At 36.6% G+C, this 19,756-nt stretch overlaps 1 protein-coding gene across 5 annotated transcripts in view; it reads right to left on the bottom strand.

The window, feature by feature from the left end:
* The window catches only part of LOC149790555 (uncharacterized), a 45,550-nt gene that overhangs the window by 12,788 nt on the left and 13,006 nt on the right, over positions 1 to 19,756 (bottom strand). For 2 of the 5 annotated variants that reach the window (XM_089972620.1, XM_089972621.1), the window contains exons 2-6: positions 8,928 to 9,015; positions 6,841 to 8,115; positions 3,337 to 3,452; positions 2,568 to 2,626; positions 389 to 558 (exon numbers count right to left, since the gene is read on the bottom strand). In XM_089972620.1, the coding sequence (XP_089828746.1) occupies positions 389 to 558; positions 2,568 to 2,626; positions 3,337 to 3,452; positions 6,841 to 8,115; positions 8,928 to 8,964 (1,657 nt within the window). In that variant the 5' untranslated portion in view covers positions 8,965 to 9,015. Of the gene's footprint in view, positions 1 to 388; positions 559 to 2,567; positions 2,627 to 3,336; positions 3,453 to 6,840; positions 8,116 to 8,927; positions 9,016 to 11,722; positions 11,780 to 19,756 lie in introns of those variants that run through there. The other 3 variants (XM_089972624.1, XM_089972623.1, XM_089972622.1) reach the window with 2 other exon arrangements.

Raw genomic sequence — 19,756 nt, 5'->3', positions numbered from 1 at the left:
ATATTATCATGTTTCTTATCTTATAGGTGTTGTCTAAAGTTGTAAAGCACTTAGAGCTTCTAAAGATTAGGCGCTATACAAAGTCCTCATTATTATTATTATTATTATTATTATTGTTATTCATGATAAGTTCTATCTACCCTATATGATATGTAGTATTAATAAGGACACACAAATATGTTGTGAACACAAAAGTGTTGGAAAAAGGCTATCTGCCTCTATCCATATAACACATTTTTATTTTAGTAAGAAAGTCGTATTTATCAATCAATCTGTTTATTTTTATGATTTTATGATGGACAATCCTTATGTCTGCTTTTCCCAGGGTTGCTTTACTCTCTCTCTCTCTCTCTCTCTCTCTCTCTCTCTCTCTCTCTCTCTCTCTTACCTGAAAAGTTTCCCATAATCTGATTTAAGTAGACTTGATCAACAGCAGCTCCACCTATCGTTAAGTTCCTGAGTTGAGTAGTTACATTATCTTTAATATAATTCGTGACTTCTATTAGACTGACCAAGGCCGAAACTGTAACAGAATAATAAGCGTCGACCGATCCATTTCTGTAAAGACAATGTTCATAGTTAAGTTCATTATGAAGAAGAGGAAGAAAAAGAAGAACTTCTTCAATGGCTTACTAGAGATAATATTATATACAATAGGTGGTTTCTTCTGGATTCCTCCATGTATGATATAAGATTGCGATTTAAAACATCACTTGACTTGTAGCGGACGAAAACACTACTGAAAGTATATTTTAAAAACATAACTGAATGTAGATGTTTATGGTTAACAACGAATGAATCACAAATAATTTTATTAAAGTTTTATTCCTTTTTATAAATCCTGGCCCGCAACCGTTACATAAACTACCGCCATAAATTGATAGATAAGTTTGAAAATCATGGCTAGAATTCGACCTTCTATAAGTAGTTTTAATTTATTATTTTTTATTCTATTATGTAATCTTTCTTACCATAACATTAAAATCTTCCCTCTGTACTTAGTATTACGAATCAAGTGCTAAGCCGTTGATTCACATTAAGAAGATATTCGATCTCAAACCAGTCGCGAGTCACCAACAAATAACTCACGGAATGTATAATATTTCGTATTTTACGGAAAGAGGAAAAATCGAAAGACATGTGGGCATCCAGACTCACGGAGTAAAACAACACTGAATAACTATTACCTTGAAAATTAGTCATGTAAATCAACTAACTGAAGGAATCAAAGTAAGTTCATTTTACACACACACACACACACACACACACACATATTGCCTGTGTGTGGAGAGAGAGAGAGGGAGAGAGATACACACCTTCGTTATTGCGTCTGCTTTTCATCATTTTCAAACACACATGAAAATATTTAAACATAAACATGCAGCATGCATGTCCACGTATAGTTTTGAATGACTGGCTATATCCGCAATTTTTTACTGAAGAGTCAATTTTACATTATCTTCGTCTTTCGTCCAATTTATTTACAGTGGTGCAAAGAGTACGTGAGTTTTTTTTCATATACAATGCAGAAACACATTTGTATTAGGCGCGTACGAGATTACAGTTTTGCCTAAAGAAAGCATCACATGCTCTCCATGTTATCCTGACACTCCATCGGTGTGTTTACGAAATATTTTATAGTAAGTGATTTTGTACAAGATGGGTCGATACATGATCCTTTTTCTTCCATTAAAGCAGGGGCTCCGAGTGGCCGAGTGGTCTAAAGCGTTCTCCGTTACGGATCACTCCCATCTCACCTCTGTCTGCGTGGGTTCGAGTCTTTGATTCGGGCGATATGGGTATGTAAGAAAGTTTGCCAGTAGCTTCTCGTGGGTCGGTGGTTGTTTCCCGGGTTTTCCCGGGTTCTTCCTCCACCGTTAATACCGGCCGCCATGTATAGCCTATCGTGTGCTGAAATATGGCGTTAAACGCTACAACAACAACAACATCAACTATTAAAGCAACATCTGGGAACCAATTTGTCACAGCCTCATAGATGAAATCTGTCCAATTTTTTAAATATAAGTTGTTTTGCAAATAGCTATTATTAGAGTTTTGAACTCGTTCTTGATGGAGGGTTTTCCGTTTTGGTGGATTGGTGGACTTTTAATGAATAAACATTGACGGATCAAATCTGCCATATAAATCTTATTACTGACTAAATTTATAAGTTTGCAGACTGGTTCAGAAGTGCCTGCACGTTAATATTTATTGAGTAGTATTTCGAACGCATGTAGCTTCAATGACTAGGGGATCCACCAACACGTTTCGTTGTTACTGTACGCGTCCATCAGACCATTATCCCCGCCCAAGCTAATCACTAGCACCAGGAAAGACTCTAACCAGAGATTTGTTTGTGCTATTTTTTTCTGAAGACAGTCTTATATTAATGAAGTTCAAAGAGGCGAAAATATATTCAACATTATTGATTCTTTCCTTACTCATCAACATAACATGCTTATCGAGTACAACACAACGTTTCGTTTGCATAAGGAAGATAAATGTATGACATAAATTAGTGGAAATGTACAGTGGCAATGTGTTTAGCAATCGAAACTATTACTCACTTGAACTCCCTAATCTCAATATACTTGAACCCGCTTGTGTTTTTGTAAACTTGTGTTAGCTGAAAGGAAAATGAATTATTAGTGTATTATTATTAGCAGTACTAGTAGTAGTAGTAGTATCATTATAATTATCATTGATATTATTATTATTATTATTATTATTATCATTAGTATTAGTATTATTTCATGCATGTCTACAGCCGGTATGAATACCCTTGACCCTAATGTATCATATAAATCTAGACTTAACCTAGGTGAACCTTGGAAGTTAACTTACTTATGAGTTTTAAAAGAAACAAAGAAATTGTTAAAGTTTTCTTGATATAAGCTTATTATCATCATGCAGCCCTTCTGTGTTTATTTAGCGGAGACGAAATTCAGTATACACTAGCAATAATAGTCTGGTCTTCTGGCCTCCGATGAAGCTCCGCTAACAAGGCATGCCTGCACCGTTGAATAGCCGATACCGGTGGAGAAATTTAAGAAGGCGGAAGTAATACAAAAAATGAGTTGGCAATAAAGAAATGGCTTTTAATCATTTATTACCAGCTTTGTCGTCACCTCTAGCACGGTACATATGTATGATTCTTGTGCACCGGTAAGAATAAAATCAATACAAGTGTCCTCAGTGATTGTTTCTAGGTTTCATGAATTCGGCAAATGTTGTTTACACACAGCTCTTAATTCGTTGCTGTCGTCTTGTATGTTCTTGTACATAAGTATTGAGAGAGAGAGAGAGAGAGAGAGAGAGAGAGATAAAAGGACATACCTCGTCGGTGAAGTTTTTAGCTAGCTCTTTGAACTCATTAGATGTCTTGTTCTTGTAGGCATAGATGAATGTTTTATTCACTTTAATTGAAAACTTTAGATCCAAACTAAAGCCACCTGCAAAGAGAAAACAGAAGCTGACGTTTTAATTCATACTGATAGATGTATGTATGTATGTATGTATGTATGTATGCATGCATGCATGTATGTATGTATGTATGTATGTATGTGTGTATGTGTGTGTGTGTGCGTGCGTGCGTGCGCGCGAGCGCGTGCGTGCGTAAGTATATTGAGAGATGGATGGATGGGTACATGTATGCAATGTTTGTACGTGTGAGTAATAGCTGCAGATGATTAATAGAATATTAAAATGACTAATTTCAAACGATTTATAGAAATACGATAAGCCAGGGGTGGGCACAAGCTACGGCCCGCCAAGGGCTTTCATGCGGCCCGCCAAGGTTTTTCATGCGGCCTAGGAACAAGTCATCATTCGCACTGACTCTTTTTATGTTACTCTGTTTATCAAATAAATGTGCTTCTTTTGAAGTTTAAGATTTCAAATATTAACAACATGTTAACAACTGAAAATTAATTAGATGTTATTTAGAAAAACCTTTTGTTTTTGCTATTTCAAATATGAATTATTTTACTTAATGAACTATGCGGCCCGCGACAAGGTGTAAATTTGTGTATGCGGCATGTGCACTGGAAAGTTTGCCCACCTCTTTCTTAATGAACTATGCGGCCCGCGACAAGGTGTAAATTTGTGTATGCGGCACGTGCACTGAAAAGTTTGTCCACCTCTGTGATAAGCAGAATCGCCATACGACGTCAATAAATAACGGAAAATAATGTCTGTTTCAAAATGCAAGCAATGCAGTTTACGTTTTCCATTTCTAGTAACCATTCGGTGATTAGTTACTAAAAAGGGCTTCACATTTTCCTCGCTGCCGAAGGGATATCGAAGCTTTACGAGCTATCAGTATAATGGGTATAGGTACTAAAAAGGGCTTCACATTTTCCTCGCTGCCGAAGGGATATCGAAACTTTACGAGCTATCAGTATAATGGGTATAGTTACTAAAAAGGGCGGTAGCTTCTCGTGGGTCGGTGGTTCTTCCCTGGGTTTTCCAGGGTTCTTCCTCCACCAGTTATACTGGCCGCCATGTATAGCCTATCTTGTGCTGAAAAATGGCGTTAAACCCTAGAACAACAACAACAACAACAACTAAAAAGGGCTTCACGTTTTACTCGCTGCCGAAGGGATATCGAAGCTTTACAAGCTATCAGTATAATGGGTATAGTTACTAAAAAGGGCTTCACATTTTCCTCGCTGCCGAAGGGATATCAAAGCTTTACGAGCTATCAGTATAATGGGTATAGTTACTAAAAAGGGCTTCACAATGTCCTGGCTGCTGAAGGGGGTATCGAAGCTTTATGAACTAATCAGTATAAAGGGTATAGAAATTAGCCATTTATGCCATCTGATGTGTCCAGCCTGTGTAGGCATACGAGTGATCGTACGATTGTATCATGTGGTTAATTATCCCTCACCCTCGGTTAGGGTTTCAGATATATTCACGTCACATTGACAAATTAACCCTTGTAAATTGTGGATGGTAAAACAAATAATCCGCACATTATGGCATTCTTAAATTTCCTTGCTGCCCAAGTTAACGGCAAGGGTTCCTTAAGCACCATGTACAGGGCAAACCTCCATGCAAAAAGACAAACCAAGTCTGAACTCTAAAGATTGTATATGTAATATTGTGAAAACTACATGTATGTTCCATTTCATCTTTTCTTACTGCGCAAACACTTCCAGGCAAGATAGGTTTACATTATGATTCAGGCTTATCCACGCAGTTTCTGTTTAATTTACAGATGCCGCGCTTTCCATGAGTTATATAAAAAAGAAATTTGAGTACAGGCAATTCAATTTTCCGAGACTTCTGAATTGACGTATTATGCATGTGCCGCGTCTCAAAATGGACTCTAAATAACCAACGTAACCTATCTAAATCAAGAAATCAATACGTTAGTTAGAAATTTAAAATTATTTTTAAGATTCTTCCGGACTACTTGAGGTATATACCACAATAACAATACTTTCACAGCAGATGGAGGTGGTGTTAAGGAGGTTATGGGGTCGGGTGAGATTGAGCAAAGCGCTACACAGTCGAAATGTTTTCCAGATAAGCTTTCGTAACAGATAGATGGTTAAAATTATTCACTTGAAAAGCTCCCTTCTACCAATACCCCTACTACCCCCACAGGGAGCGCCGACCTACCGACAGTCCCCTATTTGTTTACACCTTCCCTCCCACAATGATATTTCTGGATCCGACCATGTCCCCCTGCATAAAAAGTAGATAAAATAAAGATATAGTATTTGTCAATTTAAGCGAAAGTCAACATGACCAGGATAAAGTTATTAATGTGCATTCTTTCAAACAACAATTAAAACAAGGTTTGTTATGGCAAATCCTTTTGGGGTTTTGAGTCTGTCCAAAAATTCTCAATAGATGAATATTAATGTGGACTCGGATTGTTTAATTTAAAGTACGAAGAAAATGACAATGTTAAAGACTGCAGGGCGATGATCAGGATAGAAATATAAATGGATGAATAACTTGACTATGTATGCGTAGTTTTATTGTTTATGTTTATTGTGGTTTTAAAACTCGGTGAATGTGAGTGAGGATTCGGTGACTATTATGGTATACATAATGTTTTTCGAAATGGTCTTGCATTCTTTATTAATTATGTAACATATCTACTATGTCTACCCTGATGTTATGTCATGGACACATTTCTAAAACTTAGACTTAATTATCTTACTTATTAGGTTACTTTTCATCTCACACAATAGTACTAGTTTACACCTATCTCATTTATTCTACATTTCTATAAGTCTGTAATATACAGCAGATAAAATCGATGTGAAGTTACAACATAGTATTTATTTTGACAATATTCGAATTGTTGCAAATTATTGCAAACATTTCCATATTATAGTGTGTGTGTGTGTGTGTGTGTGTGTGTGTGTGTGTGTGTGTGGAAATAGGACAGACTAAATAATGCTTTACCGTTTTCCTGAATAAAACCTTTCCTGTGATTACATGTGTCAATATGTTTTTGTTATATTCTAGTGAAGAATGGATCTCGCGACATTTGTTAAGCAGATAACAGATTTTCTTTATATTTCATTTGATCCTTGTGTGTTTGCGTCAATCTTTATCAAGGTCCATATTTCTCTGCAAATATGTAACATAAACCACCTACTGATATACCGCCCTGGCAAATTTTGCGTCAGCTTCCAAAGTTTGAGAGAAAATTGTGCACAGGAATATTCTATTTTTAATGAGGGAATGAATGAAACTGAAATATATAATTCATTTAATTAAAATTAAACTATGTGAATTATAAATCAGGAAAAATTATATTTCTAAGTCGAAGGTTGTTTGGGTTGGCGTCGGGGTTAGATATGGGGTCTACGTTACCTAGATCCACTGTAAAGATTTTCTTGGACGTAGTTGTCGGTTCAGATGTAGCTGCTGTTGTACCAGATGTTGCCGGGGACATCGCTGTGGATTCAGACGTCGATGCTGCTGCTGTACTTGATGCAGATGGGGATATTGCTGTGTGTACAGATGTTGATGATGTAGTTGTAATTGATGCTGACAGAGAGGTTGTAGGTTGGACTATTGATGCAGTTATTATAATGGATGCAGAGGGGGATAAAGCAGTGGTTTCAGACGTTGATGCTGCTGTTGTAATTGATACAGAGTGAGATATAGTTGCTGTTTGAGAAATCGATGATGGTACAGTTGTGGTTTGAGACGTCGATGCTGCTGTTGTAATTGTTGCAGAGGGAGATATAGTTGCTGTTTGAGACGTCGATGCTGTTGTAATGGATACAGATGATGGTATTGTTGTGGTTTGAAACGTCGATGATGTTGTACCTGATGCAGATTGAAATGCAGTAGAGGTATCAGCCGTCGATGATATTGGTGTCATTGATGCTGAGGGTGATATAACAGTTGTTTGAGACGTGGTTGCTGTTGTTGTAACTGATGCGGAGGGAGATATAGCAGTGGTTTCAGTCGTCGATGCTGTTGTTGTAATTGACGCAAAGGGTGATATAGCAGTTGTCTCAGACGTAAATGCTGTTGTTGTAATTGATGAAAATGAAGATATAGCAGTGGTTTCAGACGTCGATGTTGTTGTTGTAATTGATGCAGAATGAAATATGGTAGTTGTTTCATACGTTGATGCTGTTGTTGTTGTGATTAATGCAGAGGGAAATATAGTAGTGGTTTCAGACGTTAATGATGTTATTGTAATTGATGGAGCTGGAGATACAACAGTTGTTTCAGACGTCATTATTGTTGTTATATTTGATTTAGAAGGTGGTATAGTAGTGGTTTCCGAAGTTGATGCTGCTGTTGTAGTTGATGCAGTTGGATATATTGTTATGGATCCCGAAGTAGAAGGTGTTATTTGAATTGATGCAGAAATCACGGCTGTTGTTGAAATTGATGCAGTCGATGATGTAGTACTTGTTGCAGTCATCGATAATGATATTGTATTCGACTCAGATGGAATTAATGTCGTGTGTTCAGAAGCCATTTCTGCTGTTGAAATTGATGCAGATGTAGATGTTGTTATGGTGTCAGACAAAGATGATATTGGTGCATTTGATGGTGTGGGTTCCAATGTCGATGTTATTGTCGTCGTTGAATTTGCAACCATCTGGACTTTACATAGATTTATGGCTACATAGAGTAAGAAAAGAAAACTAATCAGTTTTTGTAATTAATACAGAAACAAATATCGTGGAAATATGAACTAATAAAGAATAATAAATTAGACAACATGCGTGTATTGCATTGATACATATCTAAAGTCTGTTTGATGCAAATATACTGCATATTAAACTGATAATGTGTGAAATGATTCGAATAATTGTGGGAACTTAGGAACTTGCACATTAGACTTTTTCTGCATATCATTTGAACATTTTGTCGTTTCTTCTTATCATTTTGGACCTCGATCGCAAGTAACTGCCGTAGGAAAATAACAATGAACAATAGTATGCACCATTCTAATGGCAGTCACCATTTTGTTTTATTTGTGTGAAGTGGTCCAATCTCTAGAGACAGCACTACAGTCCCATGACGAAAGCCTGAACTCAGACGGCAGCCAATCACATTTTGTTAATGTACTGTTAAATCCACTGAATAACATTCGTATGACATTTCCTGCAAGGTACTTGTTTGTAAAGAATTGAAATACATGGCAAAACTTGTTAATAACATATTTAAAAATGTATGAATAATGCTTATAGCGGTGTAATTTAAACATCGATTCAGCTCGTAATTGTCTGACCAATCAAAATGATGGAACTTGTATATATGTATATCCATCCGTCCATATGTGCTTCCATCCTCTCTCTCTCTCTCTCTCTCTCTCTCTCTCTCTCTATATATATATATATATATATATATATATATATATATATTTATTTATTTATTTATTTATAATTTACTAGAGGACAGTCAGCAATGATATTAAGAGCTTTACTCACCACAGAAGAAATAAAAAAGCTTGTAATAATTCGCCATCCTTATTAATAACGGTTCAGAAACTGTCAACTGCAATTATTGGAAACGTTTCTGTTAAAGAAAAATAATTATGACCATAGTGAATAATATTTACATTCAATTGTAAATGATTTATTGGACACAATAACAGTAAAAAAATATTGCTTCGTATGTTATCAGCAAAGCTATATCGATGTTATTATCAGATGATGTCTCGGAGATAGTAGCTTTCGCAAAAGGAGTGACACATAATTTAACATTTACGAGGAACATATGTGTGTGTGTGTGTGTGTGTGTGTGTGTGTGTGTGCGCGCGCGCGCGATAATATATCTAGCAATATGTGTCATGTTTCCACCAACTTCAAGGCTAAACTGTCACAAAGCCAAATAATGTCAGCATAAGAGAAAAGTTTATTAATTACTTGACGTGTAAACAATGTGCTCACAATGTGCTCACGAATTTACGAAACTCGCATATCTGTCAAAGAAACAAACGTTTTTTCTACTGTCATCATCTCCTTAATTTTGATGAGGATTGTTACTTCAGTGATAGGTCAACAAACAAAATGAAGTAAGGGATAACCAAAACTAAAAAAGGATCCGAACCATCCAGTACAAAGTATCTTACTTTGACATTAAATATTCACCAGACATGTATTCACTTTAGTTTTGTTCATCAGGCTTGCAAACCAACCCGGTAGTATCAGGCATAACTGCACTATGCTTTCGGGCGGACGATAAATAATATTTTGTTGAGAAGTTGCTCTTTCTGATTACGCTCTGTGTTCTTGGCCCAGCTGTCGCTTTGGGTGGATGCTGTTTTGTGGATTTAGCGCCAGAGTTTAGCACACTGTAGGCTATAAATGGCTGCCAGTACATCTAGTAGAGAAAAAGGCCCAGGAAATACCAAGACCGACGAGAAGCTACTGGCAAGCTTTCTCACGTATCCAAGTTGGACGATCACTAGACTCAGCGATCTGTATATATGAACTTAGAGTATTGTGAATTAAATCCTAAATAATCCTAAATGTTCTATCACAGTCATAAGTCCGAATGTAGAGAATCTTTCGAATGAATTCTTATAGACCTGAATGTCCTGATTTGCCACATTGATGTAATCTATAACGTCTTTGAATGCTTTCACAATAATCCGCAATAGTGTTAATCCAGTCAAAAAGCACGTTAGTTATTCCAAGGAATGGTTAAAATTATTCATTCAGAATTATATCCGAACGTAACAAAAACAACTTCCACAGACGGAACTTAAAATAGGAATAAATAATTTTGTTTATCTCTACCTTCTATAAAAGCCTAAGAAAAATAAAATAAACAGGACGTGGATCACAAGGTCGCTTCCAGAACAATCTACGATTAAAAATCCATGTCAAATTGTCAACATGTTTACCAGTTACAATTATCTTAAAGTTAAACCCGCAACCTTGGAGAAACGTTAGTTATATAAACGGTTGTTTGCAAATTACCATTATTGTAAAATACAAATTACTCACGTGTATCAGTGTTAAGCACACGATATAGATATACAAAACACACAAAAAAGGAAGCAAACTGCCCCAACTCGTCGTGAAAGAAACTAAACTCGTTTATGTTAAAATTTTGAAGTGTAGGATATACAAATTTCATGATGAAATACTTGGCTCTGTCTGAACCATTTGGGTGATCCACATGGCTAATTGATGTTTTCCTCAGTTTTTCATGTCACACTCCCACGTTTGTCACACACAGCTATACAATTCATATCGCATGCTAGCAGGAACATTCTACGCACGGTGTCATACTCACTCCTCTGACAGTTTTTAATTATCAAGAATGAACAAATATTCTCGCTTTGATGTATACATTCTACAACGTTGTTTTAAAAACAATCCACGATTATTAGAACTGTAGAACTGATCCCTTGAATGAAACCTGTACAATTAGCAAAGTTTTTGGATTGACGTTTCAAACGTATTTCGCATCTCAAAGTAAACAATCGGCGAGTATTCCGTATTCAACAAAGACTTTGCATTGCTTACATATCTCAAGACAAGTCCAACTGGATAGTACATGCCAGAAAACGGTCGAGAGAAGATGAGTGGTTATTTGTAGACGGTAACGAATTGGGAGACACATAGAGAGTATACTAGTGTCATGAGTGTCTTTGAGACTCGTACATGGGACGTGCAGAGTTTGGTGCAAATGTTTAGTTGTTCCATTACCTGCAGCACTTTTGCGTCACCTCATAAAAATTATTCGAGGCATGATTAACACTCACCATACCATCTTCTGCATAACCAATGTTCTTAGAGTTAAACGCTTTCCGTCAAATTTGGAAACACGGACTAAGCTTTTTTATTCAAAGACATCGTCAACAAGCAACATATTCTAAATGTATTTCGGATCCTACATCGAGCTGAAAGAAGGACTCAATTTAGTGCTTGTATACACCGATGTCATAGATTACATAGGTCATAGTGTGGACAGTACAGCCACTAAATTGCTGATGGTAATTCCCTTTAAATTGCATTCTGACTCTTCCAGCTATGATAACGGAGAATGCGAAAACCAATGCAACATACATCCATAATTTGTTAGTTTACAGAATGCATCGAGATGTTCGTGAATGTTCCAAGATCGAAGTGGATAATATCGGCATGGTAGCAGCTATGATAACAATGCAAGACTTCCAGTGTGTAGATTTCTATCCAGTTTCGTCCTTCGGAATTTGACTTTCACTGAGTTTTAAATTAAATGGCAAACGGAAGATATATTGATAAGTTACCTTAGCTTAAAGCAAATGCAATCGAAACCAACATTACGCATCCAACATCAGATGTTACATGTGCTCCCGTCAACAGTTTGCGCGTACTCTTTATTCTGTGGATCTATACCTGATCAATAAACTAGTAGCATAGTCGCATAGGATTACCTGGTCTACTTGGAGAGTTTACTCACTTAAAGAAACGAATTCAGGAGCACATATTTAGATGATTGCGAGGTTACGAAAACTAACACGTCCAACGTTTTTGAGGACACTGAATTGACAGATGATGGCGATATAACCACTATAAGATTTAACGCCTGAGAACAATTCAAACAAGATTCCAATTTGGAAAATATGATCAATTTGTGAGACAAGCATCAGAGTATACGTTGAATGGTGCAGCTGTGTGTCTCAGGTTGAAGACAAGTAGCTAATTCTTCTTTTTCATGACAAATGGTAACGGGTTTAAAACATAGCTCCAAGAATCGAAACTATATGTACGATTTTTAGCAGTCTTAAAGTATGAAAAGATAGGGGTCAAGCTCTGACGAGGATTACTTCATGTATCCTGTACTAAGTGTGGAAGTCAAAACCTTCACCATTACGTTCAGACTCCATATCCAATAGCATACCTTCGGTACCGAGTTACCTAAGCGTATCTTCATTGGCATAGTCAGAAGTGTGGTCTTCAACAGAGCTATTGGTCTAACCTCTTTCCCATTTCCTCATACAATGTCTCTACGATAGATGTCACAAAGGCGGACAAACTGTGTGCATCAAACTCTTTGGACGTAATTTTATCTACAAGGATTACGTGACCTTTTTTAACGCCACCTGGCAATTGGGTTCCAACAGTACAAACGACAAAATTGATATGTTGTTTGTAACTTAAAATAAATGACAACTATGCAGGCAGTTAAATTTTTAGGAGAATATATTTCACCCCAGACCAAGGTTGCGACGAGGGATATTTCCACCCAATAGAGTGAAGACATTATGTATGTAACTTTGGTTTTCCCTACCCCTCGAGGACACGGTGATCATGGTCTGGTTTGCCAGATTCTACAATACCCTTCAAATCAAGTCTCTGAGAAGTGATGTTTGACTACTAAATGATCACAAATGGATAAGTGAATATTGGACATTGACTACTACAAACAGCAGCCACAGCCACCACCAAATGGATAAGTGAATATTGGACATTGACTACTACAAACAGCAGCCACAGCCACCACCAAATGGATAAGTGAATATTGGACATTGACTACTACAAACAGCAGCCACAGCCACCACCAAATGGATAAGTGAATATTGGACATTGACTACTACAAACAGCAGCCACAGCCACCACCAAATGGATAAGTGAATATTGGACATTGACTACTACAAACAGCAGCCACAGCCACCACCAAATGGCAAGCGTAAAAGAGGAAAGAACATGATAGAATATTTTGATTCTTATGGATTACCCCTTCGAAGTGGAATATGACACAATTTACGATGATGTGTCATGTTTCGATCAACTTTAAGGCTAATCAGTCCGAATAGATAGTGACGCTGCTTGCATATTTCTGCGTGCGACGCAAATGCATTAAAGGAGGCATGGTTCTTTAAACGGCAATTTTCAAAGCTACAAAACCGATCCTTTCCAAGGCCTTTCCCCAGTATTAGAGAAACATAATAATGATCTTTGATTGCCAACATCTTTCTGTTTACATAAACATCTGTCATTGTGTGTATGCGTGCATAAAAACATAATAAACGCCCTGCTTTGGTATGTATGTATGTATGTATGTATAAAATATCCTTACACCGCTCTGCTTTGTGAGTGTGATAGTGTGTATGCATAAATACAAATAATCCCACCCTTTTCTGTGTGTTTTCATGTGTTCATGGTACCATAAATGTTTGAATAAAGAAAAATAATCCCTACCCCTAATCACTTTACAATTCTGTTTAATTGATTTCCTTAAAACTATGTCATTGTGTGTAATTAGTGGAAAATTGCTGTCAATACGACTGTGTATTTGCTACAAAGAGTGCTGTGGATTTTCTGTTTCTTTTTGCTTCCTTTCTTAAAAAAAATTTCGTGTGTGTGTGTGGCTTTGTATGTTTTATTTTTGGGGGGATCTTTCAAACCCTTTCGTTTCTGTAGATTTATTAAAAAATATATGCAGTTTGTATCAACTCATTTATCACTATGCATTTGTTACAATATAAATTTGTCTTTCTTTTCCTGCCTTGGATTTTCGTCCATTACATGTCAATGCCATTGCCGTTCTGTTCACCTCCTATTGGTAGCCACAGTGGCCCCAGTGTTCAATTCCCCAAGGAACTCTAGTGGTACATACTTGGTTATAAGGTGTTTAAATTGGTCCCAGTGTTAAATTCCCCAAGGAACTATAGTGGTACATATTTGGCTATGAGGTGTTTAAATTGGTCCCAATGTTAAATTCCCCAAGGAACTCTAGTGGTACATACTTGGATATCAGGGGTTTAAATTGGTTCCAATGTTAAATTCCCCAAGGAACTCTAGTGGTACATACTTGGTTATGAGGTGTTTAAATTGGTCCCAATGTTAAATTCCCCAAGGAACTCTAGCGGTACATACTTGGATATGAGGGGTTTAAATTGGCCCCAATGTCAAATTCCCCAAGGAACTATACTGGTACATACTTGGTTAAGAGGTGTTTAAATTGGTCCCAATGTTAAATTCCTCAAGGAACTATAGTGGTATATACTTGGTTATGAGGTGTTTAAAATGGTCCCAATGTTAAATTCCCCAAGGAACTCTAGCGGCACATACCTGGTTATGAGGTGTTTAAATTGGTCCCAATGTTAAATTCCCCAATGAACTCTAGTGGTACATACTTGGATATGAGGGATTTAAATTGGTCCCAATGTTAAATTCCCCAAGGAACTCTAGTTGTACATACTTGGTTATGAGGGGTTTAAATTAGTCCCAATGTTAAATTCCCCAAGGAACTATAGTGGTACATACTTGGTTATGAGGTGTTTAAATTGGTCCCAATGATAAATTCCACAAGGAACTCTAATGGTATATACTTGGTTATGAGGGGTTTAAATTGGTCCCAATGTTAAATTCCCCAATAAACTCTAGTGGTTCATACTTGGATATTAGGGGTTTAAATTGGTCCCAATATTAAATTCCACAAGGAACTCTAGTGGTACATACTTGAATATGAGGTGTTTAAATTGGTCCCATTCTTAAATTCCCCAAGGAACTCTAGCGGTACATACTTGGTTATCAGGGGTTTAAATTGGTCCCAATGTTAAATTCCCTAAGGAACTCTAGTTGTACACACTTGGATATGAGGGGTTTAAATTGGTCCCAATGTTATATTCCACAAGGAACTATAGTGGTACAGACTTGGTTACGAGGCGTTTAAATTGGTCCCAATGTTAAATTCCCCAAGGAACTATAGTGTTAATACTTGGATATGAGGTGTTTAAATTGGTCCCAATGTTAAATTCCCCAATGACCTCCAGTGGTACATACTTGAATATGAGGGGTTTAAATTGGTCCCAATGTTAAATTCCTCAAGGAACTCTAGTGGTACATACTTGGATATGAGGGGTTTAAATTGGTCTATTGTTAAATTCCCCAAGGAACTCTAGCGGTACATACTTGGTCATGAGGTGTTTAAATTGGTCCCAATGTTAAATTCTCCAAGGAACTCTAGTGGTACATACTTGGATATGAGGTGTTTAAATTGGTCCCAATGTTAAATTCCCCAAGGAACTATAGTGGTACATACTTGGTTATGAGGGGTTTAAATTGGTCCCAATATTAAATTCCCCAAGGAACTATAGTGGTACATACTTGATTATGAGGTGTTTAAATTGGTCCCAATGTTAAATTCCACAAGGAACTATAGTGGTACATACTTGGATATAAAGGGTTTAAATTGGTCCAATGTTAAATTCCCCAATGACCTCTAGAGGTACATACTTGGTTAGGAGGTGTTCAAATTGGTCCCAATGTTAAATTCCCCAAGGAACTCTAGTTGTACATACTTGGATATGAGGGGTTTAAATTGGTCCCAATGTTAAACTCCCCAAGGAACTATAGTGGTACATACTTGGTTATGAGGGGTATAAATTGGTCCCAATGATAAATTCCCCAAGGAACTCTAGTGGTACATACTTGGATATGAGGGGTTTAAATTGGTCCCAATGTTAAATTCCCCAAGGAACTCTAGTGGTACATACTTGGATATGAGGGATTTAAATTGGTCCCAATGTTAAATTCCCCAAGGAACTATAGTGGTACATATTTGGTTATGAGGTGTTTAAATTGGTCCCAATGTTAAATTCCCCAATGACCTCTAGTGGTACGTACGTGAATATGAGGGGTTTAAATTGGTCCCAATGTTAAGTTCCCCAAGGAACTATAGTGGTACATACTTGGATATGAGGGGTTTAAATTGGTCTCAATGTTAAATTCCCCAATGACCTCTAGAGGTACATACTTGGTTATGAGGTGTTTAAATTGGTCCCAATGTTAAATTCCACAAGGAACTATAGTGGTACATACTTGGATATGAGGGGTTTAAACTGGTCCCAATGTTAAATTCCCCAAGGAACTATAGTGGTACATACTTGGTTATGAGGGGTTTAAATTGGTCCCAATGATAAATTCCACAAGGAACTCTAGTGGTACATACTTGGTTATGAGGTGTTTAAATTGGTCCCAATGTTAAATTCCCCAATGACCTCTAGTGGTACATACTTGGATATGATGTGTTTAAATTGGTCCCAATTTTAAATTCCCCAAGGAACTATAGTGGTACATACTTGGTTATGAGGTGTTTAAATTGGTCCCAATGTTAAATTCCCCAAGGAACTATAGTGGAACATACTTGGTTATGAGGTGTTTAAATTGGTCCCAATGATAAATTCCACAAGGAACCCTAGTGGTACATACTTGGTTATGACGGGTTTAAATTGGTCCCAATGTTAAATTCCTCAAGGAACTCTAGTGGTACATACTTGGATATGATGGCTTTAAATTGGTCCCAATGTTAAATTCCCCATTGACCTCTAGTGGTACGTACGTGAATATGAGGGTTTTAAATTGGTCCCAATGTTAAATTCCACAAGGAACTATAGTGGTACATACTTGGATATGAGGTGTTTAAATTGGTCCCAATGTTAAATTCCCCAATTACCTCTAGTGGTACATACTTGAATATGAGGTGTTTAAATTGGTCCCAATGTTAAATTCCCCAAGGAACTCTAGCGGTACATACTTGGTTATGAGGTGTTTAAATTGGTCCCAATGTTAAATTCGGCAAGGAACTCTAGCGGTATATACTTGGATATGAGGGGTTTAAATTTGTCCCACTCTTAAATTCCTCAAGGAACTCTAGTGGTACATACTTGGTTATGAGGGGTTTAAATTGGTCCCAATGTTAAATTCCCCAAGGAATTCTAGTGGTACATATTTGGATATGAGGGGTTTAAATTGGTCCCAATGTTTAATTCCCCAAGGAACTCTAGTTGTACATACTTGATTATGAGGGTTTTAAATTGTCCCAATGTTAAATTCCCCATGGAACTATAGCAGCACATACTTTGTTATAAGGTGTTTAAATGAAGGTGTTTAAATGGGCAGACATGTTGTGAAACAAATATTCACATGTTATCATGTAAACAACGTAATAATTTTGGACATGTAATATCTTGCCTGTTTATACACGTTTTTAAGATAAAGGTGAAGCGCGGAACAAGGATGACTTTCCCTAGACACAGATAGGGCATAATCCAAAACGTTAAATTTAGAGAAACTCTGAAAAATGATGCTAAACCCCACAAAAGATAACCTAATGACATGCAGCCCCGCCCCAAGAAAGGAAATACAAACATGCACAAGACCAGGAGAGAGAGAGAGAGAGAGAGAGAGAGAGAGAGTAATCATTTTCGGACATTGTTGTATGTTACTTTTGATATGCTCACTTATTTTAAATTGCAAATTACACATGTGATGCCGGGGACGTAAAAGAGGTTTGACGAGTCATCCCGCTTGTCGTAAGGGTGACTAATGGACGCATTGGCCATGGTTGCACTTCGGTCAGCGTGGCAGACTCGGGCCCTAAAGGGTGCAGGTTCAAATCATATCGTCAGATCAGCCAGGAAAGACTGCATTCCAGTTTCATGTGCAAGTCATTTTACTCCAGTTGCCACAAAGCTCAAAAGTTTATTTGTGTTGATGTGCCGTTTAACAACAAATCAATCAGAACAACTTGTAAATTAAAGATAATTTCTTGCATTATAAAGTTGAATAATTTTCGAAGGAAATGTCCTAACATGCGTTATTCGTGTAAACTTCTATTTTTAAAATCTGTATATTGGGTAAGTACAAATGCCATAGTTTTATCATATCATTTCTAAGAATTGATTTACAAATTCTTTTGAAAATAATTTCAATTCAGCTAATTATGGGCAGTTACCTCATGCGAATGTGCTTCACCCTCGAGAAAGAAAAATAATCATTTTCGTTTACATAAATCCGAGGATAAACTTATAAATTTTCGATATCTTAATTCAAAGTCTATCTTAAGAGAATTGATGCGTAAAGGAAACCTTATGGTCACTGAGTATGCATCCTTGATGGACAGTTATCTCTGCATATGAAGTCCATCTGATTGATTAAAACTGACTTTATTAGTATAGACAATTTACGTACGTATTATCTCATTTGATGCTCGATTTACTCTATGTGACGTTTGACTTAGTCACTCCGCTAAAACTTTCATCATTATATCTAAATACATTTTGGTAGTAAGTATCGAATTAAGATGCAGTAAATATCGAAATAACATGTATATGTATCGAAATAACATGTATAACATTTGGCACTAAAACTCGAAAGAACATCAAACCGTTTATTTAGAAGTAGGTGTCTGAATATAATATATAGCATTTATTTGGCATTAGGTATAGAAATAACACGTATCATAATTATTTGGCAGCACACACACACACACACACACACACACACACACATATATATATATATATATATATATATATATATATATATATATATATATATATATATATATATATATATATATATATATTAAAATTTGGCAGTAAGTATAGAAACACATTGTATAGTATTTATTTGGTAGGACGTATCGAAATAACATGAATAACATTTATTTTGACTTCTACCGCTTCTAATCATGAAACATGTAGTTAAAGCACCGCACTTCAAATGCTAAGTCAATACAGGACAAAAAGGAAGTGTAAACACAATCTTAGTTCGTGACAATCTATTGATTTTGTGGTATCGCCTTACCTCACTAGAAAAGTCCCCTCAAAATCACGCAAACATTATAGACTCCTACATGTTAGAATCACTAGGGGAAATTTACAACAAGAAATATAACGATAAAAAGTTGTGCAGAAATGATTGACTCAGCGGGTTCATGTGTCTATCACACAGCGAGTCAATATGTCTTGACTTAATTCTAAGTAACTTTAGATGTGTCCAACGGATGAAAACAAATCGTGGCGAGAGACCGATGCTAGAAATTATATCATTGCAGAATTACGCAAGGGGGTCGTAAAGGAAAGGTGCTAGGTTAATAATAATAATAATAATAATAATAACAGCGCAAAATTTGCGTCGGGTGCACGTGTGTGTGTGTGTTTAGCAAATCCCTATTTAAATCCGATATCAAATTAATCGTTTATAACTTCCAGAAAGAAAACGTTTTCAATATAGTTGTTTATTTTATCATTTCATGACTGTCAACACTTTTTTGCGATATAATCAAATGGGTTCACTGTCAATCTACCCGTCTATCATCATAGGCTCCGTAGGCTTAAGTGTATGTATGTGTATTGGTAGGCTTTTGGTACAGGTCGTGTGTATCTTTTATCTGCTTGATTGTCAGTCTAACGAAAAAGGAGGTAATGTTGCATTTAGCATGGCACATGTCTGTACTTTTGATTGTCTTCATCAAACTGTAATAATTTATTATTATCATTATTATTATTATCAGCAACATCATGCACGCT

The sequence above is a fragment of the Sinohyriopsis cumingii genome, chromosome 10 (assembly GCF_028554795.1).
Source record: "Sinohyriopsis cumingii isolate HCF-2022 chromosome 10, ASM2855479v2, whole genome shotgun sequence".
NCBI lineage: Eukaryota > Metazoa > Mollusca > Bivalvia > Unionida > Unionidae > Sinohyriopsis > Sinohyriopsis cumingii.
The sequence above is the reverse complement of the archived record's forward strand: the minus strand, read 5'-3'. Positions and strand labels throughout refer to the sequence as shown.